Genomic DNA, 26758 nt, shown 5'->3' with positions numbered 1-26758 from the left:
ACAGCAGGGATGTTAAAATCTTAATCAAGACATCCAAAATCCATTAACAACTAGCACTCACTGGCTCAATATAAAATTTCATTATGGCAAATAAGCTCTAAATCATCAATCTTCAAGTAAGTTAACATGATTCAAGCTAAAAATCAAGTTTACAGTATATGGAATCTTCTTTTTAAAAACATTTATAAAATATTTAAAAATAGTGCTGCCATTAAAATATATTATGATCCCCACATCCTTTGATTTTCCTCCCTGTTAAGCTGCAAATACATGTAGTTTTAAAAGAAATATTAAGTATGACAGTGCTGCATCCGGGAATTGCCAACGTAAGTACTGAGCAGAATTCTCACTAAATGATCTTATGTATGCAGGCTTTCATCAAAATTGTCTACCTTTTATTCAAATGATCTGAGATTTACTGTACTAATGTATCATGTCACAACTCTGCTATTATATTTGTGTTTGTTTTGACAGTATGAAAAGAAGAGACAATACGTCCAACATGCTTAGTATCTATTAAATTTTCTGTCCAAATCTAACTCCTCTAATAATTCTTTTCTTATTTCCACATGTTAATTTAGGAGGCCATTCATCCCTGGATGCAGCACTACTTTGAAGTTAAGTATGAGCATTATCAGCAAGTGAAAACTGGCTCAGTAGACATATGGAATGATTCGGTAGGGGACCCGTTCACAGTAGCGGTTCCAGCTTGAGCCGTACTTCTTCTGGCACTGTGCCCCGTCCCGTCGTTCACGATGTACCAAAAGGACCGCAAAGTACACCGGGTAGAAGTAAGGGATGAGGGTCAGACCTGGCGAATTGATGAACATAACGTGAAGTTAGGTGCATACAGTGTTTAGAATTCAAGTAAATTAGACTAGAAAGTCTAAAAACTTCTGTGATTTAAGTTTTGTAATTCCAGATTTTTATCTATACAAAAAACTATTCAGAGTCCAAAAGTGACCAAGATTTCTTTCTTATACTATATGCCAAAAGTCTGAAGAGGCATGTAGCTTAAAATATTGAAAATAACCATGAAGCTCTGAAAACTTGCATCTTAATTTATTCGATTTAAGTGAATGAATGATGAAAGTTCCCTCCCTTCAGGCAAGGATATCAACATTGTGCCTGATTTGAAACAGGTTTCTGGCCGTGTGCCTATAAGTACCAGATTTTTAACATGGAACTCACCACAAGGCAGGGACCAGGCCAGAGCCATCATCAGGTCTCCGAGGTAGTTCGGCTTTCTGCACATCCCCCACAGACCTCCAACCAGCAAACGCTTCCCTGATGACGTGGGAATGGATTCCAAATCTGAAGTGCCAACATTTGTTATCATGGTCAAAACCTGTATTTTGTTTGAATGTGATTATAGGATACTTTGACAATTTCATACCCTTTGTTAAATGTCAGTGTTGGTCTGAGGTTTTTAGAAGCTGAAAATGATTAAATGTTCCAAAGACAGAATTGTCTATCAGTTATGTTCATCAACTTTAGAATTGTTGTGTACTGAACAATAGAGATGCTGAGGGTTTTTTTACACTGTATTCTGTAGTAATAAGGAAATATCAAATATGATTCACTTATCAAGTAATCATAGTGACAAATATTTATATCAAAGCTGTTATTTGATGGAAAGACCTATTTTTTTTCTCTTGGGGATGATTAGCAAAACAAACCTGCAAGACTTGGGTGGAATGGGTTTTTCCTAAAATCATTCTTCTGAGAGTTAGCTCGCCTGAAGATCATGTAACCGAACACTGTAAGAAGAGAGAAACAAAAGCTGATAAACTATATCCTTACATCAATCTTATTAACACTAATATTGGTGACATGTTGTTAGGCTATTCATCAATAAACAACATTAACAACTTCCTTCACAGAGTGAATGACCACATACAACTAAAAAGCTGTTTTCACAGACACCACTTTGATGACTTAAAAGTTTCAGCTAAACAGTTCTATCTATTGTTCAAATAACAAAGAATGAACAGATTGTTGGCATAAATACTTCATTCATTCTACAATTATCCATGAATCTTTCACTGGAAGTAAGATCCTTTAGCTGTTGGATCATCATTCTAACAACTAGATCTCTGACTTGACTTTTTGCGTAACAGGATTAAGTGTGCAAGGATTTTCATAGGTAAATCATGAACAGTGGAATCCCTCTAAACCGGCATTTGGTGGGACCGGCAAGAAATGCCGGTATAGAGGGCAAGTAAATGATCATAAATTAACTAACTTCTGCCTTGGATCAAATTCTAGTGCCAATATTGAAAGCATGCCAGATTGGAGGGCTGTCGGTTTAGAGGGCTTCGACTGTATAGCAAGAGAACTGTTTATGACATCTTCCTGAATCAGTACCTCGGGTATGTCCTAGAATCTAAACCAATCTGACACCTTTGTGCATCTCTTTATTCTCACCATTGAGAAGAGCAATCCCAGCTAGCGAGTACCAGGCTAGTTTGGGGTCATTGTCCAGGAGAAATCGGGGCTGGAGACAGTAGAGGAAGGGAACCCAGGCCAGGTCTCCGAACGCCAACATGAAGCCGAACCCATCATGGATGATGTCCATTGTGGTCAGGATGGCATCCTGTACATGAGAGATGGATCATTGTTAGAAGTAGAAATTGGAATCTAGTTCAGAGACATGGAAGTTTTGGAACATGGTTAGATGAAGTAACTGAAGATGTTAATTGTGTTTTAATTCTTTTAATAAAACAGACAAGCCGAGAGAATGTAAAGGTCAACAACATTCTTGCTTCAACAAAGTCCAGAAAATAGACTGACCCATAATCATAAATGGTTGACTACCCTTTCCTATGAGAGTTATGACACTTGGCCATGAATGCAATAAATGAGATCACACACTGCCATCACCTGATCCTAATTTTCTTTGACTCTTACAGGATATGGGAAGCTATTCCAACCTGGTGTCAAGAAAATGACTGTTTCTTACCTCAAACCAGAGAGCATCACCAACGTAGAGTGTCTGGAAAGCCACCACTAGTGTCAGTGCAGGGGGGAAGGCACCAGTGTCCTGGTAAGCCTTCAGCACGAAGACAAAGTTGAGAATCACCCAGCCAATCAGGCCTGGTCTCAGCTCACAGAAGAACTTCAGGTCGAAGCTGCCAATTCTAGGGTTCAGTTCATGACCAATGAAGAAGTCATAAAGTGCATTTCCTGAAAGACAGAAGTTTGGTAAAAACTGAAAATAAAATAAAAGTACAGCTGTTCCTGAACAAAACAAAAACACTATTTAAAAAAAGATGAGCACATTTGTTGACTTACACTTTTTCAATCTACACCAGAAATGAAATCCACAGGACCCAAGTTACCTTTTGGATTACTCAAGCATGTTTTGAAACAAAAGTCATTTCAATAAATATTGATGCATATTTTTTTTCTTCTTCAGCTGTTATCAAAAGGAAACAAGAATTGCAACTGCTGTTAATCTCATATTTTGCAGCATTCTATAATCTTCAAAACAGAGAAACACAATGCTATTATTATTAGCATGTTATAACTAGCTTTTCGCTAAATACTACCTCATACTTTAGTGTATCAAGTAGAAACAAGTTCCAAAATCCATGGATCAAGGTTTGATATTTCCATCGAAACATTGTATAAGCATGACATAATTAGTTCAAGATAATTTTATCAGACTTTGTGTTATTTGTGTGGTGCTCTATGGCAGTGTAGGAAAGATAGCCCGTCCCAACGTCCGAGACGGGTGAATTTTGTGGAGGACGGGTTAAAAATATATCTAGTCCGTCCTCATGTCGGGTCAATTTTAGCAAACCAATGACATATATATAATGATTATAACCTTTTTGAATATTTACTGCCGAAGGTGTTTTATTTATATTTGGAGGACAGGCTAGATTTTGGCAGGACTGGTAAAAAATTTGACCTGCCAGTCCTGTGGACAGGCTAGATTTTCTACATCTTTCCTACACTGTCTATGGACTGGACTGTCACCACAACTGTGACTGGTGTATGAACATACCTGTATTTCCACCTGGTGCAAGCTGGCTTGCAGCTACAGCTCTCTCCTTGATGTACAGGAAGATGCTAAGAATGAAACTAAACAGGATGGCGGACGTCATGATGCGGTAGAACTTGGCATGAACCATTTTCACAAGTGGCACATTAAAGTACACACAGATACCAAATGCGATCACACTTGCCACAAAGGCAAAGAAACCTGAAAGACAAGACAATTGAGATCAATACCTATGGGGAGAGTATCATCTATCAAGGCCATTGTTTGACAACAGAATTGCTCTGGTTTGCTAAGTAACTGTCTTGTCCCTCAAGGTAGACATCCTGGTATTATTTGAATAAATCAAAAGCTACAGTACAGTACAGTACGGCAGGAAATGCCATCTATATGATAAATGTTATATACATGATCACAGAGAATTAAAGCAACATATTTATTGTATTTCTTTCCTTTTCTTAAGTTACATGTTTACTGATACTGTGTTTCAGGGAAACAGTATTTTGTTGCGGGAACATCTGAACATTTTCAAAGTCCGGGTTTAAGGCAATGGCACGTGAAATAGACCTTCAGTTTGATTATTCATTACATACCTTGTACCTACATATGATTTGTGGTTAAATGCGTTCATGTCACAAGCAGATAATAAACTAAAATCATACTAACGCAATGGATTTGTCTTTGAATATCATCTTTAAACAATATCAAATCATTGTCACGAAACAAAACCTGGAATATGGAGCCTACCGTTACATCTGTACTTGAGACGTTTCCCAGACTGTAATGGCTGCCCGTCCACAACTCGACCAATAGGAACCAAGGCTAGGACAGCCTGGAATGCTAGCCAACCAAAGAACAACAGCGTGGCCTCCATGTCAAACAGAATCCAGGGGTTCTTTGGCATCTTGGGAAGTTCTAGTATGGAGCACTTGGCCTACAACACATGTAATAGAAACCTGTAACCTGAGCCGCATCAACGTCAGCCAGTGCTCGATATCAGGCACAAAAGTAAAAGGTTCTTGTCATAGCCCTAATATTGAAAGTTGCAGATTGTAGTGGTCCCTAGATTTATATACCATAAAAGCAAACCTCAAGGACATGACAGCCTTGAATTACAATTCAGTATACATAACTAAAAGCAGAGGAACAGATCATTCCATCATTGACTGGAAAGGTTCGCCTTGAAACTTTAACCTCATAACAATTAATGTCCAAAACAGCATGAATGACTATGAATGGGCTTCAATACTTCTGAAAGAAGTGTCAAACTTAGACTGCGTACAGTCTGCTAAAATATCCACATATGTAAATCACTGAAGAGAATTATGACAAAATATTGAAATACCCAATTCATTGATAGAAATTGGATTTTACGACAATGCCCATGTACAAATCATTGTGGGAGACTCGGTTATTTATCTAGTTATTATCATCATGGACATTGTACATCTAGGACAGTCTGCTACTTCATTGTCAATTAAGAAGCATCATGCATTGATTTCTAGCATGCTCAGTCTATTAATACTAAAATCAGCTGAAAATAGTGTCAAGGCACAATATCAAGATAGTGAACTAATATGTTTTGGGCACAGGAGCCACTGAAACCTATTGTTAATACTGACCAAATAATATTGCAGTCTTACATGGAAGGTTACAAAAATATCTTCCATCTTTTCAATGAATGAAACAAAGACCCTGAACACAACAGTTTGACCTATTCTTTATTCTTACAACAGTTACAAACTGAACTTGAAACCTGACTTGACAAATTATGTGTACTTTGAACTGATTTGTATTTTGTTTTGTTTGTTATTTGATGCAGCATTCAGCAATATTCCAGGTATATTATGGTGGTCTGCAAACAATCAAGTCTGGACCAGAAAATCCAGTGATCAACAGCATGAGCATCAATCTATGCAATCGGGATACAATGACATGTGTCAACCAAGTCAGCGAGCCTGACCACCCGATGCCGTTAGTCGCCTCTATGACCAGCACAGGTTGCTGAAGACCAATTCTAACCCGGATCTTCCTTTACCTTAGTGCATGCCAAGTTGATGTAGTACATGACCAGTGGTAGGGACAGGGTGATGAAAAGGGCCCCTACAGGACCCCCAAACTCAGTTTCCCTCGTTTTGGGTGCAGGCTTTGCCTTTTCCTTCCTGTCAGCCATGTTGTTACGGACTTCAGTCTTTAACTGCTCAGCAGACCTCAAGGACACCTTTTTCTGGATTTGAAGAAACACAGTAAAATATATGTTCATAACCACCAGCAGAAAGACTTGAGTTGAGGAGCTGGTAAACAAAACTGGGATTAGCATACAGATGGAAAAGCAAAGGGGCTAATTAGTTGACTGCAAGGTTTAAGATTAGTTCCTTTGTTGTTATAATCCAAAACACATTAAAGAGATAACAAAATTTAATCTTGAATAATCCTGATAAAATTCCTACTGTCATCCATCTCTTGCAAAATCATTCAACTGGATTATTATTTGATTACTCCATGCCATTTAGAAAGTGGTCAAACGTAACATGTTATATATGGGATTACTTGGGTTATTTGTTCAAATGGGCTTGTTCAAATGTTATGTAACACATTTCAATACAAGGAGTGTGCATGTTTAAATCAAATTACAATCTTAAAATGAACTTTGGGACAATTTCCTTTAAATCCTTGACACGTGTAACAACTGAGACTTGCATCAAGTAAGGTTTCCTTCCGCACTGACGTGACCGCAGTTATACAACTGGAAAACTGTCCAAAGCAGCATATCAAATGCCACTCACTTACAAGAAAGTAACTTGGCCTACCTCGTGATCAACAATATCAGCAATCCGTGTTGACTGTCTGGTAGGAGTGACCACTATTTCCTTCTTTGACAACAGTTGTTCTTTCTCGTGTCCGTGATGCTCTAGACGGAGACTTGGACTGCGTCCTTGAGGGTGACTTGGACTTTGTCCTGGCGGGGGACTTGGATGCTGAGCCGGATGACTTTCCTGTGGATCTACCACGACTTCGGCTCCTGCTGCGGGATTTACTCCGGCTCTTTGAAGGAGGCGACTTAACCTGAACAGAGTGATCAGTTACTCAGTAATGCAATAAGACGAATTGTGATCTACCTTGTATTTTGAAAATATCGGTAACCATAGTTATATATAACCATATTAACCTTGATTCAAATCTACATGTAATGGGTCTTTTTGGTGTCAGAAATGGCTACATTTTCACCTATTACTGTTGCTAACTGGATGCTAATAAATATTGAAGTAACTATTATTTCAGAATCAAAAAGAAGCAACAAATCTATGAATCCTAATTGCATGATACCTTTCAAGTTTAACATCATATTCAGAAATCAATAACCAGTTACCATGTTACCATGGAGACCAGCAGCAATATATGGTGTAAAATACAAGCAGAGAAAAAACTAACAATGTGTCACTGTGTCAAAGTGTTCACATCTCCTGATACAAAATGCTGGACATGAATGAACCAAGACAGACACATTCTGTCAAACTAGCTTTACCCAACCTACATGCTTGGAATTTAATCCTATCCCATTTTGACTGAATAAGTAAATCTGTAAAACAAAGTATACTACTGACCTAAAGTAAAATCTTGGTCACCATCATGAAAAGTATTAAAATTGTCAGGTTACGAAACATCAATGAATGAAAAAGCACCTGCTCAGCTGATCAGACCACTCGTATGAGAAGCTACAAATAGACATGCCATACCACAGTAACCTCTAACCCCTGATATTTGCATTAGTATCAGCTGGGGGAAACTAGTGTACTATTTATAGATTTGTCCAGCCAAGTTATATCCTGTTTCAAGTTTCTATACAAAGCTACACTAACAATGAACTGTTGTTCTTTGGTGACCAGTTAATTTACTTCTTTGTTTAACAAGCACCATGCCTCCTGGTGAGAATAGCTTTCTTTCAATACACTTTGATATATTTCATGGTCTTGTGCATACACAAAAACTGGAGTACAATTGTACAATGTTCACTTGCACACTCCTTTCTTTCCTTGGATTCTTAATGTTTTCCTGTGGTAACACAATCTAGGGACCCCTAAATCTTGAACATTTATCAATACGGTTGTGACAAGGACCCTTGACATGTGTGCATAATTTGGACACTGGTGATTAATTTGCCTTGACCTGATAGGTTATAGACAAGTTTGATTCTCAGAGTATATCGCCTTTCTTCATAATGGGGGTGGTAGTGGTGGTCTCTAAAAGCTTCAAACCTTTTTTAAGTTTATACTAAGTTTACTGTTTGGCAGTAATGTTTAATCTCCAGGATGACAGTCTACAAATAATCATGTCTGACAAGACAATCCAGTGGTTGACATAATGAGCATCAAATACTTGACTGGGATGCGATGAAGAGTCAGCCAAGTCATCAAGCCTGACCGACAGATACTGCTTCTTTCAACAGGAGAGGGTGACTAAGACCAGTTCTAGCCCGGATCTTCTATGAAGAAATGAGTATTAATCCAAGACCCAGATTATCAATAAGATTAATGATGTGATAAATACAATAAGGTAAGGAAAGAATGTTTTGTTTATTCACGTGTGATTGTGACGCTATCCACTGATTGCAGTAGAGCTCTGTATGTTTTTGCCAATTTCTAAGGTTAAGAAAATTCTGTCTAATAACATTTTATGTCCCTAGACAATATATTATTCACACTTTGCTAAGGATCACAAAACTTAGCAACTTTCCTTAAACGTAGATTTATAATTTAAAATCGTATCCATTTAAAACTGGATAAATAATGATATGGTAACACATCTTTAGGAAAACAGCCACTTTAAGCTAACCGTATGCACTTGATACATGAATAACCATAAAAATGGTTTTCATGTCACCAATCAACCATTCTGAAAATCATGGCACGGGTCATTGATAAGCACACAACACCTGTCAATAGCAGGTTTGGGAACCACAAGATGCAGTTACATACTGAAAACTTTGATACATGCTTACAACAGACTTAGATATTTAAACCAAATTTGACCCCACATCATAGTTTTCTGTTGAATCAATGATTTGATCCTTAGCAAAGTGTGAATAGTATAAAAAGGCTTTGCATGCATGAAACGTATCCTCTTTAATTCTATGTTAAGGGCCTGGATCCTTGAATACTGAACATACTCAGCCAGTAAACGTTGACGTCTGGAGACTGCAGCTATTGACATCTTGAGAAACAGTCAAGGCAACTGGGATTCAATCAACTAAGTCAGCGAGCTTGTTCACTCATCTCTTACCCTGCTGGCTCTAACACACCCTGTGGTATTATGTAAACTTTACAAAGTGTTCATATTAAATAACTATTCATTGGACTCTAGCCAGAACGGAAATTTACTAAATCAAGTTAATAAAGTCTTGGTTATCAAAATACAATATTTACCATCTCTGCTTCAACAGTGTTCAGGCAGTAACTTCAGCAATATAAACCCTATGGCAGCATATTTACTTTCACTGTTTTCAAATATTGGAAATATGATATGGGGAACTCATATGGAATGCTGGACATTCAAGATGGAGTCATGGATACAAGCCTGTTTGTGACACTTGACATCTAAAAAAGGTCACCAAGTTGTCATCTTATCAGTTTACATGTAGTGGTCACTAACTCATATACATTCAGGTCAGAGGTTGACTAATCTTAGCTGGGCAGGGATTTATCTAGCATTCTTATCTAAGAACCTTTGTCAGGCAAACTAAGAAAAAAATCCTCATACTGTTCAAATTTGTTTTCAAAAAATAAATAATTTTGTTGTTGTAAATTCTGAGGATTTAGGAAGTCTTGTTTAAATTGGTAATTTTCACTGTCAATTGCTGAGGACATCACGCTGGATAATGGCCTCTGAGCAGGTCCTAATAAATAACCGCTGGGGTGGAAGATGAAATAATTTCATCGAAAATGTGTCTTTTTTCTTTGCTAAATAACTGAACTAAACATTTCACAAATACACACAAAAAATAAATACTTTTTGAGACAGACTGTGTTCTTCCCACAGAGTATGTTAGCTATTAATAATAACGACAAAAATTACTAGGTTGAACTAGAAGTACTTGAAGTAGGGAAGTAAATTCAAGTAACCCTTGAGTTTTCTTTACAAATAACGAACACATTTTCTCACCATTTTAGTTTTACTTGATGGACAGCATGGACATTTCTTTATGACGAATATGAGATTACTTTCCGAAACATTGTTCTTATTTTGTTTCAACCAGTGTGACCACCAACCAGTATTGGTTTTGAAAACACAATCCTTAAACCCGAATACTGAAAAAAGAGGCCCTGTGGTGGCTTGTAACCACTTAAAATTTCATCCCCTGCAGCTTGCTGTTAAAGGTATCCTAAGGGCCATTACAATATGTCATGTATCTTCAAAATAAGACTTTTATGAACATTACCTTGAACTTATCATCCCATTTCTCAGTAGACCCATTCATCTGACAATTTTCATCTCTTATTTCGAAAGATTTAGCAACAAAAGCCCTTGTCAATGGAGAATGGCAGGTATTTGCCTTCCATGCTCTCATACAATGAGGATTTCAAATTATCCACGTTTCACCATTCAACTGTACACCCCAGTGCACATTTACCTTGAAACGGGTCAAATTCACAAAAACCATGTCACTAGTTGGTGATACGGAATCTAACATACACTGAATACCTAACAGCAGTCTACAAAAACTGAATAAAGGATATAAAAACACAGCTGTTAACTTATACAATTTAGAAATTAATACAGTTTAGATAAAAAGAATACTACATCCCTGAAAATCTTCAGCTTAGAAAAATAATACAATAGAAAGAAAACAAATTTGCAACTTCTAAACAAAACATAACTAATGTAAACTAATGGACAGAAAAAAACACTTTACAATCAGCCTCCACATAAATCCACTTGTCACTTACTATGGAAAAAGAAATACTAAGAAAAGACTTCACAAGACTTTCCATGTCTTAATGATATGGATAATTCTGGTACAATAAGCAACTGTAGAAAATAGTAAAGGCACATGTCGTTATTATTTAATGTTGGGTGACCATTAGTATGGTTGTTCAGGACAACTCGACGAGATTACATTATCATGATTACTGGCATATACACGTCTAAACCAAGCTGTTTACATTTTAGTGAGGTTTTTTTACATTTTAAAGACCAATTTAAAAAAACACTATTCTGACAGCATATGTAAGAAAATGTCCTCTTTTGAAATTACAACTACCCAGGTCATGCTAATATAGTAATGGTACAGACTTATCAGGGTGCAATTTCACTATTTACAACCTGCACTGGTGCATGTTAACAATGGCTGGGTAGGCCAGACCAATTTTATTTTTTGTTTTACAGATATTTGTCCTCAGAAAACCTAAAGGCAGGAGGGGAAACAAAATCACCAGTCAAAGTAATATTCCTTCTAAATACTCAAAGTATTTTACTTCTGGCAATTTTGTATTATATATTTATATGGAGCAAAAAACAATCTAAAAAAATTTTTCTTGTAAGTATACATTTTGGCCAATAAAAACATTAGGATTTTATTTTTTGAGCAGGGAAAATTAAACTTTTTTAAATAATTTTTTGTCTTATTCTTGAAAAAATATGACAGGCGGATCCGTAAAACAAGAAATAAAATTGGTCTGGCCTTATCTTCAGTAACAATTTGCATCCACTGCTGGTAACACTAAATCCTCCAACATCTTATAGTTGTCATTGTGTGTTTTAATTGGGAAGTTAGTGACTGAAGTAATGCGATCTTTCCATGAGACTTGTTACAAGCAGAAACATTTGTGTACTCATAAATCAGTTATGTAGCTATTATCATATAATTGAGATTCGAAAATAATTATTTATTATTTATCATCATGGGGTTTGGTTCTGTTGAATGTATCTGATACCAAGTACTTGTTATGAAAATTGCTAAACAGGTATTTATCTTACTTTTTAGAACCAGAGACATTATTTTAAGGTGCAACCAAAATTTTGATGGTGCAGCCAAACCTAGAAGCATGTTTTTACATGACACATGATTCCTGCGTATTTGACGCAACAATTTTGTAAACGACTCTCAAAATACTATCATACGAGTCAAGCTTGACGCAAGTTTTATGGGTGGCCCTCACAAGTCAGTTCAATAAAATTGATTGTATAAGCAAGAAATGATATTGTTCGATGAAAGTTTGACTTTTACAGAGCTGTCAGATTGTTCCAGAGAACTCATAGGAGATAGTAATCCTGGCTGTTTGAATTGAATAATGCTGTAGTTTCATTTGGTGGTGTGACATAGACAGTTACATACTGAGAATGATTAACACAAAGAAATATTAAAATTTTCATGACTCTCAAATATTGAAAAATGACTCCTAAATAAAAATATTCTGAGTCACCATGACTCCCAGTTTTAAAAGTCTGCGTAAAACCCTGTATAAGCCAGGGTGCACTTAGGTACTGAAAAAAAATAACAACCCCGAAATCGCACCTTGCTTACATATAACAGATAATAACATGACCAGAGTGAGAAGGCTTAAACGTTCATTAACATGATCAGCCTGTGCCAAAAACTTCATAGTCTACTTGCCAGAACATGGCCCTTGCATAGGCGCTTGACTCTGATATGTTTATAAGTATGACCTATATATATAAGATATAAGAAAGGTGTGACAGTAAATCGAAACAAAATGGCGGCCAGGCTCGGCTCGGCTGGGTTTCGGTCTGACAAACGCTTCCATCGCTTTGACCGTTGAAGAAACTGCACAATTTATGCTCAGTTGACCTCTGTAAAGTACCTTGCGTATCACAAACCTGGTGATTTTATTCTCATTTAAAGCTTTCAATAATTTTGTCGTCCATTTCATCGCACAAAGTCAGGACATATGCCCGGAAGTAAACAAATCTCAGGCTACAGATATGCACCGAATAGCAGAGCGAGTCTCTGACTGGATAATATAGTTGCACGTTAAAAGAGGTGGGAATAATAGAGGGTGCTATCCAATCAGAGACTCGCTCTGCTATTCGGTGCATATCTGTAGCCTGAGATTTGTTTACTTCCGGGCATATGTCCTGACTTTGTGCGAGAATGGACGACAAAATTATTGAAAGCTTTAAATGAGAATAAAATCACCAGGTTTGTGATACGCAAGGTACTTTACAGAGGTCAACTGAGCATAAATTGTGCAGTTTCTTCAACGGTCAAAGCGATGGAAGCGTTTGTCAGACCGAAACCCAGCCGAGCCGAGCCTGGCCGCCATTTTGTTTCGATTTACTGTCACACCTTTCTTATATCTTATATATATAGGTCATACTTATAAACATATCAGAGTCAAGCGCCTATGGGCCCTTGTCACCATTTCGATTAGATTCTCAAGTTACATATGGAATATATTTATCACCAGAGCTCAGAAATTTGAACACAATTTTACTAGACTCAGTCACTTAGGCTTAGAATTAGTGAAACAAAATTTGCAGACCTGTCTCGTGTTCATAAAAATAATAATGTTTTGACAATACCACTAAATTTACAAAAAAGGGAACAATAAAAAATACTAAAACCAAAAAGATATAAAATAACACTTTTCTCTCCCAAGGTCAAGGTCAAGGTCAATAAATTTAGAATTCTAACTAATTCATGTCTTGGTTAAGGTATTACCATTCCAGTAGTCATCTCGTCTCACTTGCAATGTAGTTATAGCACAATACTACACAACAGCCAGTCCCTGCTGGCAGTAGGTGTAATCCAGCTGGGTAACAGGTTGTGGGGGTGTAGCACAATGTCTCCTCCACCAGCTTTCACCACCGATTACATCACAGATACTAGGCACTGACAATAGAGCTGTAAGTCCCTCTCTACATGTGTTAACTTGCTGACTGACCCTCATTACATAATGGTCGGGACAAATACACGACTGGTCCTTTCACTCAGCTTGCAAGGTGAGCCACTCAATTTCACCACACAGAACATGTCAGAAATACATGCATATGCACAATTACGACCAGGTTTTAACATGTTCAAAAGCTTTGCAAGCATGTAGCCCATCCCTAATGCTCAGATCATGGTTATCAAGGTTATGTCAATACATGAATGCACAATCATTTATATTTGCTATTTCAAAGTGAAGTTTGTTACCCCTATGGCAATCAGTATTCCCCCCCTTTCATTTTCTGATAACTTATCTTAGTCTAAAAGTAGGTAGTTTAACGGGTCTAAACAATCAATTAGCATGCTGATCAGGACACTAGCACCTTGTGATTAATGACAATTGAGTGACTCTAGGCATATACATGTGACAGTAGATGGTAATGAATAAAATAATTCAGTCTCACTTTGTCATGAAGCCTACTGACACCCACCCACCTCTAGCTGGAGAGGCCAAGAAAGACATCCATATTGATACTATTCAAAGTCTTCCTGCTAGCCTTGAAAACAGTATTTAATTTTGTGCATTACACCGCCATCTATCTTTGGAACTCAGTGTCAAAATCGTGGGGCATGTGTCATAACCCAAATGTTCAAAGATAAAGATTGAGAGAGCCCAAAATACTACAGGAGGAATCTCACACACCCCAGATGAAGAAATGGTGACGAAGATCTGAGGTACAGATGTTGTAAACATACTGACAAATCCACAACTTGCAAACTGTGTTCAATACTTAAAATAACAATAACAAAACTTAAACACACAAAAAAACCTTAAATGTCTTTACGATGTGCTGAAACCAAATCTTTCAAAATATATGTGCCTATCATCTCTAACTAAACATTTCTACCAGCAGTAACACAAAGATCAAACACAAAATTTCAAGAATGCATTGAGTTATTCACACATAAACACATCTGTTACACTAACAAAGAGGATGAATTCATTCATACACCTGCCAAATCGTTAAGTCATTTTTCTTCTTGAATGCATGGTTTCCAAAGAAACTCGCCAAGCATGAAATAACACAGTGGCCATCACATGAGCCATTACTCTCTACGGTCAATCTGGTCAATAATAGCATGGAACCTGATATGCTGAAAATATCTAAATCTATAGCATTAGGCTGTCATTGAAAACAGAAATACTGAATTCTCCTTAAAACCCCTGAACACCTCTCTTCATTTACAGAATGTTGTGCAATCAGTATTACCTTTATGAAGACATAATTCAAATACATAAATGATAAATCATATAAGGCTACATCACAACATGCTGCTTCAAGCAGCTTTTTAAAAGCTCACGTCAAATTTAATTTCTTTGTTATTGTTCTTATCTGTTTACCAAGTACTCCAACATAATTTCACAGCTGACTGCTGAATTACAACGACTGAAACTTTATAAGAGGGTAATCTTATCAGTCAGATATGACAAAAGTGAAATCTTAAATGTGTCAAATATGTAAGTGATTATGCAAAATCCTGTTAGGGTATCATGCAGAAAGAAAAGTTACTGTAAGCTAATTCTAGCTATCAACATAAATAATAGAGATCCAAAACTGAGAACTAAATCATATTCTAATATTGATAAATGTTTGAAAAGAAACTTTGTGTGAAATTACAAAAAAGGTCTAAAAGAAATCAACATGCAACATGTATTTCAGTGAGTTAAGTTTTACGCCGCACTCAGCAATATTCCAGCTATATGGCAGCGGTCTGTAATTAATCGACTCAGGACCTGACAATCCAGTGATCAACAGCATAAGCATCTATCTATGCAATTGGGAACCGTTGACATGTCAACCAAGTCAGCTTACTGTCGAGGAAATGATATGCAGATGTTGCAAAAAGTTTTTAGATCCGTGGAATACCGCTGCCTATCAAATTTAGTCCTACATAGTTGCTGTGATCCCGTTAGTCGCCTCTTACGAAAAGCATGGGTTACTGAAGATGAATTCTAACTCGGATCTTCACGGGTTACATGTATTTCATATCATAGGTGAGTGGTAAACATTTATGAATGGAATACTATCAAAACAGCATTTTGAACACAATTAAGAGCCCTGAGAAGAAAGATTTAAATTTGTGTCGTGTGTGTAAATTAAACTATATTTCACCACAACTGATAAAACAAAGTTTCAATAATGATTAATCATTACCAACTTTTCTCATTGACAATATTTCAGATTATCTATCTTTTAGCCAGTCCTACACCAGTCAATAGGCCTAACTTTGGCACATTCTGAACATGTTGAAGTTAATTCAACACCAGACACAAGCATTCATCACCTTACACAGCTGAAGAAAGGTCAATTTTGTGAGAGAAACCGGTGTTAAACATTCATTAAACTTTATAATAATGACACACATGACCAACAGAAAAATAATCCACATTATCTCACCTTTCTAGCTGGTGTTGGCATCTTGGTGGCTGTTGAGTTGTCAACAGTACCTGAAATATAAGGTCAACATAAGGTCATTAATTCTAGTGAGGGAGAATGTACAAGGGACAATAAGGATTGCTGAAGACAAGTAACCTTACATGTATGTTATTCAAAAGCTTCTTCATTTAGAGATCATAGTAACCCATGTGGAAGTTCCAAGCAGCAAATGCCTCCAGCATAGACTAACGCTTAGTCTCTGAATATATATAATTTTGATAGTAACAAAAAGCCCATTTAAATTGAACAGGAGCCCCAGGGAAATCTAGACTTGCTTTATTTAGGGCTTTAGCACTGCAGATGGGGCTTGGCAGTAGGGAAAATAATGTGGTTCAGGGACTGTGAGACAGACTACCCCCAGCATTGTCCAAAGAAGGACCCTAATATCAGGTTGATTACAATGTTAGTTGCAGTTCAACATCTTTTTGTATCCAACCCATTTTCTTGAAATTTTGGTCCTCCTGGGTACCCGAGGATTGCTCCTGTAATATCTGAACGATGCTAAGTGATACAAGAGTACATTGTGTTAAAAATAATAATAACTTAACAAGGATTTTCAAACAAAATCTATGTGTACTAATCAGCATGAGGCTAAAAATATTTTTGATCTGTCACTATTTGAATGAAAAAATACAAAAAAAGGAAAAATAAATAGAACACTGAAATATTAGCATCCTAGTACCACATAAATATTTCATGGTTCCCAAGCCTACTGCACTGCAGCATGTGGAATACTAACAGCACAAGTTAATACATATCAGAATTTCCTAACATGTATCTAATGTTAAAGGTATTGTGACATCCCTTAGTGCTCTTAACAGTATCCTTGTATGCTGTCATTATTTACTAGCCAGTATCATAAAGCAGGAATATTTGCAGGAATATTGCTGAGTCAGTGAGTGCACGATTAATCAACAAACTCTTCAGACTGGTATCCGATTCTGGTTAAGTAAAGTGACTTCAAAAGACAATTTGTACTGAAAACTATTGAAATTTAGTTCTGGTGGTAACATTATGCTAGATCATATGAACGAAAAGCTGGTATTTCTAACATAGAGTACCGCCCTGATAAACATTCCTCACACGTCTTGTTAAACAATATTTATATAAGCCTGCAGACAAGGGGAAATTACTTGAACCTTCCCGAGAAACTAGGTCGCGTCACTGGCCTCAATTCTGCCGAAAATCAGCTGACAACAAAACTATCAATTTAGAAGAGAAGGATCCTGCAAATATTTCCTGTTCTTTTCAAACAGAATATTTAATAAAGCATCTTTACACATGTCGTGTCAGAAGTGATTATAAACAAAGAACAGCACTGATGATTAACGTCATTAGCTGGGTCCGCATTTGGCCAATCCACTCGTTTAGGCATATCAATACCGCTTTTACAACCACTGTGCGCACGACAAACACACACATCAAGAAGTTGCAGTGACCGACATTATCATGAGCGGAAGCCGGTGGTTGGGCATATTTTCATATTAGTGACTTAATTCGTTATTGAATGCAATTCTTATCCGAATACATGGAACTTATGTTTCGGAAACGGAGCGTATCCTTCTAAAACATGTCAGAAGGTGCTATCTTGACGCGCAACAAAGAGGCCAGTGACGCTTCACTCGAGACTTGAGAAAATGGAGTTGGCCTAGCGTGACATTTTGTCGGCATACAACATACACAACTAATCGGCAAGAGTTGACATGAGAAATCTGTATTCTGTGTAAGGCAAATGCACAATTACATCAAAGTGTAAAAGATAAAATGCATGATAAACCATTTTAAAAAGTGTACTTAATGGCTACTTACGATAAGATTTCTTGACAGTAGCGGGAACCTGAGGACTGACGCTTGGCGGGCTAGCTTTTGATTGGTTGCACGGTATTAAAGGTCATGACGTAAACATTCTCACAAATTCGATTGGATAAGAAGGGGATACCCCGCGAGGGCGTATAGTCTGTTTCATAAAGGTCGATGTTTACATCGTTAGGGCAAAAATATGCACAAAAGCATTGCATAACAGCGTATTTTACGTGAACGAATATTTTCACTGTTTATTAAAAACACACTCAATGTTGTTTATTGTTGTTTATTTCCAAAATGCATGTGTGGCCATAGGCCCAAATACATGACACAATAATAATAATATGGGTGATATTATAATTTTAAACAATCATTTTCGCTTCTTAAAACCAACATGAATGAATGCCATTAATTTTGTAAGCACAGAGTGTGAAGTTGTTGACATAAGTTTTGAGAATATTTGTACTGATGGGTTCCTGATCACATAACTTGGTAGAATAGCTTTTCTGATGGTGTCAAGGGAAGGGCATATCAAAGTAAAATATGATACAGATCTTCGATTTCATATCGATCACAGTGTGGACAGATACGTTGCTCACGGGGCATATTTAATATCCGGCCTCTGTCAGTCTGTAGACCTGTATGTCCAACTCTTGCATGAGCAAACTGGCGCGCAAAAGTTTGTAGTGAAGAGTCTAATAAGTATTCTTCAGCACCAAGAGTTGTTTTGTATGTTGAGTATGTATCATATCTTGAAATCCTGGTTAAAAGTCATGCCACTGTTGAGAACTGATATCTTTTAAACGCTGTTTAAAGTCCTGAACAAAATATTCCGTAATACCAACATCTTGTGAAACCCAAGCATATCCCATTCCAACATTTTGTAGTAAGGTTCTAACGTCGGAACACCGTGTATGTCGACCTACATTGTCAAGATTATACAACATGCCATATGCCTTGCGTGGTAGTCGATGAGACGGGAGATGAAGGAGTCTGGTCCAGTACTTGATGCATCTGACGGCACTATCACCATACAGAGGATGACGTCCACACTCTCCAAGGGCCATAGCATTTGGTGTGTTTGTACCGGTTCCAATGTAGCGTTTACAAGCAAGATATTGAACTCTCTCAATTGCGTCGACTCGTGTGTGTCCCCATATTTCACTTCCGTATAACAGGATAGGCTTTATTTTGGTGTCGAATATTTTGAAATAGGTCTTGAATGGTAACTTTCCATATGTCCACATTATACGTAAGATGTTCACTAAGGAACGTTTGCCGTTAGTTGCAAGGTGAAGGACGGATTGGCACAGAGACAGGGTTGGTGTTAGCATGATCCCTAGATATTTGTAACTTGACACAGGCTCGATCTCTTTGCCGTTGTAAAACCATTTTCCACAACGTCTAAGGATTCCCCCTTTTCTAAAGACGACAACCTTTGTCTTCTGTAGATGAACTGACAGGCCCCATGTTTCACAGAATGTAGACAGGATGTTGAGCTGTTGCTGGAGACCGTTGACCCTGTCATACATTAGGATTACATCGTCAGCAAACAAGAGTAGAAATAGTTCGTATAGATCTGGGTATAGCTGTACTCCGCCTTTGCACTCCTGTAATATCATATCAGCGAGTCCATTTATGAACAGAGAGAAAAGGACCGGACTAAGAACACATCCTTGTTTGAGACCAACTGGACAATCAAAGACTTGCGTGTACGATCTCCACTACATCTAACAGAAGCTGCCACTCGTGAATACATAGATTCAATAATGTGAAGCATTTTCCCACTCAAGTTGATGTTTCGAAGTACGTCTGTTGTGCCTGAATATTCATGATTTCTGTGCACTTAAGACCATTGTGCGTTTAAGGGCACAACATACGTCCATCAGTTTTGTTCTATTGATAGAATCAAATGCTTTCCTAAAGTCAATTAGAGCAACGCATAAGCGACCTTTTCTTTTACTGAGATATTTCTGTACGCAGGCAGTTAGTGTGAAGATGTTGTCCGTAGTAGTGTAGCCCTGACGAAATCCTGCTTGTTCTTCACATATCTTGTGATTAATTTCAGTCCACGTCGATAGGCGCTTGTTAAGGATAGATGTGAAAACCTTTCCAAACACACTGTTTAAGGTAATTCCCCGGTAGTTATTCGGGTCTTTGAGACACCCGCTTTTATGTATAGGAACAATAATGCCACTTCCCCAGCCGTTGGGGAAAACACCTATATCAAGGATTTTGTTGAAGAGTTTTTCTAAGTAAGGCAATATATACTTGAGTGATGATTTTAGTAATTCTGGTATTATATAATCCGGACCAGATGACTTTCCACTCTTTAATTTATTCACAGCTTCCGTGATTTCTTTAGCTGTAATGGGGACATCAACAGTATCAACATGGTTACTGTCTACATCATGATTCCCTGCAGTAGTCCTTTCCTGGGTATCACCTGCTGAGAAAAGTTCTTTAAAATGGTCAAACCATTCCTGAGGTGGAATGGAGTAATCTTGCCTCACAGTACCATTCATTTTCGTGACCTGCTTCCAAAACGCTTTGCTATTGCATACAGTTTCTTCCAATAATGATGTCTGTTGAAGTTGTAAAGTTCTGTGCTTGGTTCTAACAGAGGTCTTATATCTGTTACGCAAAACTCTGTATGTATCGAAATGAGACTGGATCTTCGTAGTCCTGTATTTTCGCAATGCTTTTCTGGCCTCAACTTTGTTACCATGACATTCTCTACCATACCAAGTGTTCTTAAGCCGCTTACAGAAAGGTTTGACTTTCCTCTTAAACATAGATGCATGTTCAAGTATATTTTCCGTGAATAAACCAACAGATTGGTTAATGCTACTGTCAGTTAGGTCTGTAGCATTATCTAGAGCAAATAGAAAATCTGGAGACATATGAGCTAATTCAAATTGCCCACGTAAGCTTTCCTTCCACACATATCTGTAACTGTGTGTATCCTCTGCCCTGGCTGTGTTGGTGTTCGTTGTCAAACTAGACGGTAATGTCACTTTCATTGCTTGGTGTTGAGACTCGACTCTTGGACTTGTATATCGAGAACAAGTGTGTAGATATCAGACAATAGTCTATGAGACTAGATCCATTGTGGCATAGGTATGTACTCACGCCGGTACTGTGTTGTCTTGTACCATGTCACCAACAGAACACTGACAAAAGGACTGAATGAAACGGTTTATAAAAAAAGAATGCAGCATTGCTTAACAAAAGTTATTTGGGAAACAACACCTCAATAATGCCAAATGCAGCCACCGAGGCTTCCGTCAGAGACGGGGCGGTGGGGCAGCCAAGTTGTTGAAGCTTTAGCTAGACTCGCTGACTTGGTTGACACATGTCATCGTATCTCAGTTGAGTGGATCGATGCTTATGCAGTTGATCACTGCATGGCTGGTCTGGCCCAGACTCGATTATTTGCAGATCTGCGCCATATAGGTGGAATATTGCTGAGAGTGGCGTGAAACAACAAACAGACGAAACAAACGATCGAGAGTGGTCACAAATTAAAATGTGGGTAAAGGAGTTACTGGTATGAATGTTACCAGATTTCCAACCTCCTCATTTTGGGAATGCTGAATGAGACAGCGGTTTTAGAATGTTAATGAGGCACTGAATTATGTTGCAGACCTGGGATAGCCTATATACTGAGTATATGAGCTATAGTCGGGATTCGAATGTTATCCTTGGTCTTGCGTACCGCTCTGGAGGGATTCGCCAATGAAATGACGCATACCTGTAGGGTTACTTTGATTTCCAACTAACGTTTGAGTGGTTTTGTGTCACCGAACCGATCATGGAATGAAACTGCTCCATTACATACATATCACAAGTGTGTTGTCGTTATAACGGGGACAGGAGTCTCCCGTGTATTCTGTACGTGAAAATATCGTCCTGAATGCGCAAAACTGACGCATGGAATGACTCCACATGAAATGAACATGGAATGAGGCGTCCACATGGAATGACGCATGCACATGGAATGAGGCGGCGTCCATTATGGAATGACGCATGCACATGGAATGAGGCGTCCACATGGAATGACGCATGCACATGGAATGAGGCGTCCACATGGAATGACGCATGCACATGGAATGAGGCGTCCACATGGAATGACGCATGCACATGGAATGAGGCGTCCACATGCAATGACGCATGCACATGGAATGAGGCGTCCACATGGAATGAGGCGTCCACATGGAATGACGCATGCACATGGAATGAGGCGTCCACATGGAATGACGCATGCACATGGAATGAGGCGTCCACATGGAATGACGCTTGCACCTGTGGAAAAGCACAGCCAACTACCTGACATCAACTGGAGACGTAACGGGAGAAGAACCAGTTTTTAAAAAAATCGAAATTAAAGCGCCCCACAAATACCAATATTTAGGTCCAGAAATGTTCTTTCTGGTGCTGAACTCGACACGTGCTGTGTACCGGTGGTAAGACTCTGACGTTAAATCATCTGAGGTGTTGTCCTGTGCTTGACTACCCATGTAAATACACATGGAGGGACATATCTGCTTGACGTCACATCACTTGCACCAGCTGTCCCTGACCATAGGGGCGTCTCGTAATGTATATCTGGTATCAGATTGGTATCTCTCTCCATAGATACTGCGACAATATTCTCGTGATTTCCTTGTGACAGTACCAGTATTTGCTAATGACCCATGCTTGTTAATGACGATTACGTTTGCATTTCCGTGGCAGGGCCAGACTTCTTGTTTACGGTGTCCTGTCGTAATCTGATTAACCCTTATATATTCATACATCTACCAGTATTTTCGTACTGAGAGATATTGCTTAAGTCCACCAACATTGTGAACTTGGGCAACACAAACTATTATTTCATGCTTGACATCGAGGGTGGAGATCTTCGACCAGTTGATCAATGTTGCATCCTGAACTGATTCCAGATGGCAATGGAGAGTCTGAGTCCCACTTCTCACGAAACGTTTCAAAACTAACTACTTATACGAAACGAACTCAAATACAGTAACCTATAATGTCAGCTCTCAGCTGTCCTTTAGACCAGGGAGACTATATATAGTATGACCAGAAATTATTAAGAATTTTAGGAATATGTTTAATTGGATCCGATGACATGTGTCAACCAGGTCAGCGGGCCTGACTGGGATGCTGAAGACCAATTCTAACCCGGATCTCCACGGGTCTAGGCCTGCTTTGAGTCTTGCTGCTGCTGTTTGCTGAGGTTTGATGATGATGATTTTTATAGAGAAGCAGAGAAGCATGTGCAATGCGAATGCCGCCCCTAAAATATATGTACAGAGTACGTGACCCCCCTGCTTGTCATGTACAAAATCAATGCCCCACCCCTTCCTATAAATTTAAGCATAATTTTTATGTACAAAATTTGCTGCCCCCCCTACATGTGTACAAAATGCCCCCCGACAAAAAAAACCAAAAAAAAAAACCCAAACAAACACACACAAAAAAAACAAAACAACAACAAAACAACAAAAAACGAAAACAAAATGGGTGACCTTCCTTTAAAATCATCATCCTCCCTAGCCATAAATTATATACTGTCTCTTATGTTCACATAAACCAATATTCATCAGTATTATGGCAGAATGTGCAACATTTTCCTCAAACTGTATGAGTGAGTAAATGCCAGTGACAGCCAACAAAATTCTAGTTTAGAACCAACAAACAAGTAAACAAACTGAAAGAATGACTCGGCCAATCATAAAAATAATAAATTTTAACATCATTTAGGGATTGTTTCTTTAAGGGATGAGCATATGATAAGTCCTAAGATAAATCCTAATATGACCAGTCCCACCTGTAAATTGATTTTTTGTGTGTTATTTGTAAGTATGATTCAAGTGAAACTACACTGATCCATCCAGCTGTGTTACCTCCCCTAACTGTTGACCACGCTACATATCACACATGCATATTAATAATGTACATTTTAGTTATGCACAGGTTGTGATAATTGCTTCACAGTTGTTCATTATTGTCACACTTGAGGTGAATAGTTGCATTCTATGGCTGCTTTGAACTGTATGACACAAGGTCAGCTCAGTGTGACACATGTAATTGTTTACTGCAGGACAACTGGCTCATTAAAGTGGGCCACCTGTGCCAGGAAACACTAATGAAACATGATTGCAGATGCAGCATAGGTGGTTGATGCGGCATAGGTGGTTGATGCAGAGTAGGTGGTGATGCGGCATAGGTGGTTGATGCGGCATAGAGTTGATGTGGCATAGGTGGTTGATGTGGCATAGGTGGTTGATGCGGCATAGGTGGTTGATGCAGCATAGGTGGTTGATGCGGCATAGGTGGTTGATGCAGCATAGGTGGTTGATGCGGCATAGGTGGTTGACGCAGCATAGAGTTGATGTGGCATAGGTGGTTGATGCAGCATAGGTGGTTGATGCAGCATAGGTGGTTGATGCAGCATAGGTGGTTGATGTGGCATAGGTGGTTGATGCAGCATAGGTGGTTGATGCGGCATAGGTGGTTGATGCGGCATAGGTGGTTGATGCGGCATAGGTGGTTGATGCAGCATAGAGTTGATGCGGCATAGGTGGTTGATGCGGCATAGGTGGTTGATGCGGCATAGGTGGTTGATGCGGCATAGGTGGTTGATGCAGCATAGAGTTGATGCGGCATAGGTGGATGATGTGGCATAGAGTTGATGTGGCATAGGTGGTTGATGCGGCATAGGTGGTTGATGCGGCATAGGTGGTTGATGCAGCATAGGTGGTTGATGCGGCATAGGTGGTTGATGCGGCATAGAGTTGATGTGGCATAGGTGGTTGCTGCGGCATAGGTGGTTGCTGCGGCATAGGTGATTGATGTGGCATAGGTGGTTGATGCGGCATAGGTGGTTGATGCAGCATAGAGTTGATGCGGCATAGGTGGTTGATGCGGCATAGGTGGATGATGGCATAGGTGGTTGATCACGGCATAGGTGGTTGATGCGGCATAGGTGGTTGATGCGGCATAGGTGGTTGATGCGGCATAGGTGGTTGATGCGGCATAGGTGGTTGATGTGGCATAGGTGGTTGATGTGGCATAGGTGGTTGATGCGGCATAGGTGGTTGATGCGGCATAGGTGGTTGATGCGGCATAGAGTTGATGTGGCATAGGTGGTTGATGGACAGTCAATGCAAGGGTGAGTGAGTGAGTATGGTTTTACACTGCTTTAGCGATATTCCAGCAATATCACAGCGGGGACACCAGAAATGGGCTTCATAGATTGTACCCATGTTGGGAATCAAACCCTGGGTGACAAATGTACACTATAACCACTAGGCTACCCCACCTCCCCTCAATGCAAGGGATCTTATAATTAAAGACTGCCCAAAAATTCCACAGTCAACAGCATAATTACTACAGATCAGTGGGAATTTTACTAGGATTAATACAGTGAACAGTGCGACTTCTTTCACAGTTATATCACATTACAATTTACAAAACTGACATAAGAATAGGACTGACCAGGGGCTGTCTCAAAAGTTCAGTCAGCAATTAATGATCAATCATATATATTACAGGAGTATGCTTGACAAATACAATAACACATACATCAAATCATTATAAATCTTTACTCCTATTTCCACTGTAAAAGAATTCTTATTAATGAGAAAACAGTTTTCTTGGCTTCTGCCAACATGCATATTCCACCATCCCAGATTAATGTAGTGAATAGTGGACTTTTTTCATCGTTTACACTTTCAACCACAATACAAATCAGTTATACATCATTGGCAGATCCAGAGGGCGGGTTCAGGGGGTTCGAAACACACACCCCAACCCCACCTTTTCAAAATTCCTGGATCCGCCCATGTACATTATGCTTAATGTTCATGTCATGGGATAGGTATCAAAATGTCTGTGAAATGGTTCCCTTGATATATGACGGTAATTTAGACAAATGGGAGATGGTTATTCCAGTGAAAAAATTCATTGTCAACAATCCTTCATTGTATATGGTGTGATGTTCCTCGGGAGATAAATATAGATATTATATGACTACATATATATAGTACTTATATGACTACATCATTTATCAAACTGAATGCATTAACTGGGCAAAGTCTTCACAAATGGTCAAAGGTTCCAGATAATACAAAATACTCAAACTGTGTTCAATGTGAGCTTTTGAGACAGTTCCTTAGCCAATTTCCTTTCTTAACTGAATATGTTACTGGCGGACTTTCTATTATTTTGGTCAATGCCGTATGCAAAGTACTGCTTGTCATCAGTTCCAAGGATAGAACAATAATGTTGACAATTCAGCAGGAAGGCTGAGGAATCTTTTAGGGGGGTAACAAGATTATAATATTAAAGATGCAAACTTTAAAGAGCCCCAGGACAACCATGAAAGTTTAATAATGAAAACAGCATGTAGCAGTTTAGTACAGAACCACTTTAATGCACTACCATGATAATGACTAAGTGTGTCCTAAATTGGTTTCATAATCCTATCAACCCATCCTGGCACTGTCATGGGACGCAACTTGGTATTTCGAAAAAGAAATAGGACAGAAATAATGA

The 26758-nt window shown here is 38.5% G+C and overlaps 1 protein-coding gene across 2 annotated transcripts; it reads right to left on the bottom strand.

Moving 5' to 3' along the window:
* Positions 1 to 554: 554 nt before the first annotated feature.
* LOC124285962 (delta(14)-sterol reductase TM7SF2-like) lies at positions 555 to 18261 on the bottom strand. Of its 2 annotated transcripts, none has more exons than XM_046722262.1 (11): positions 18203 to 18261; positions 16355 to 16404; positions 6817 to 7072; positions 6045 to 6233; positions 4754 to 4940; positions 4013 to 4210; positions 2963 to 3186; positions 2428 to 2596; positions 1680 to 1760; positions 1192 to 1314; positions 555 to 811 (listed from the first exon to the last, which is right to left on the bottom strand). In XM_046722262.1, exons 4-11 carry the CDS (start codon positions 6177 to 6179, stop codon positions 654 to 656), a joined length of 1275 nt encoding a protein of 424 aa, XP_046578218.1. In that variant the 5' UTR covers positions 6180 to 6233; positions 6817 to 7072; positions 16355 to 16404; positions 18203 to 18261; the 3' UTR covers positions 555 to 653. The 2 variants fall into 2 exon arrangements, with proteins under 2 accessions (XP_046578218.1, XP_046578217.1); XM_046722261.1 differs by lacking the exon at positions 18203 to 18261 and adding an exon at positions 17673 to 17783.
* Positions 18262 to 26758: the final 8497 nt, after the last annotated feature.

The sequence above is a fragment of the Haliotis rubra genome, unplaced genomic scaffold (genome assembly GCF_003918875.1).
Source record: "Haliotis rubra isolate DU_JTF1 unplaced genomic scaffold, ASM391887v1 Scf371, whole genome shotgun sequence".
Taxonomy (NCBI): domain Eukaryota; kingdom Metazoa; phylum Mollusca; class Gastropoda; order Lepetellida; family Haliotidae; genus Haliotis; species Haliotis rubra.
The sequence above is the reverse complement of the archived record's forward strand: the minus strand, read 5'-3'. Positions and strand labels throughout refer to the sequence as shown.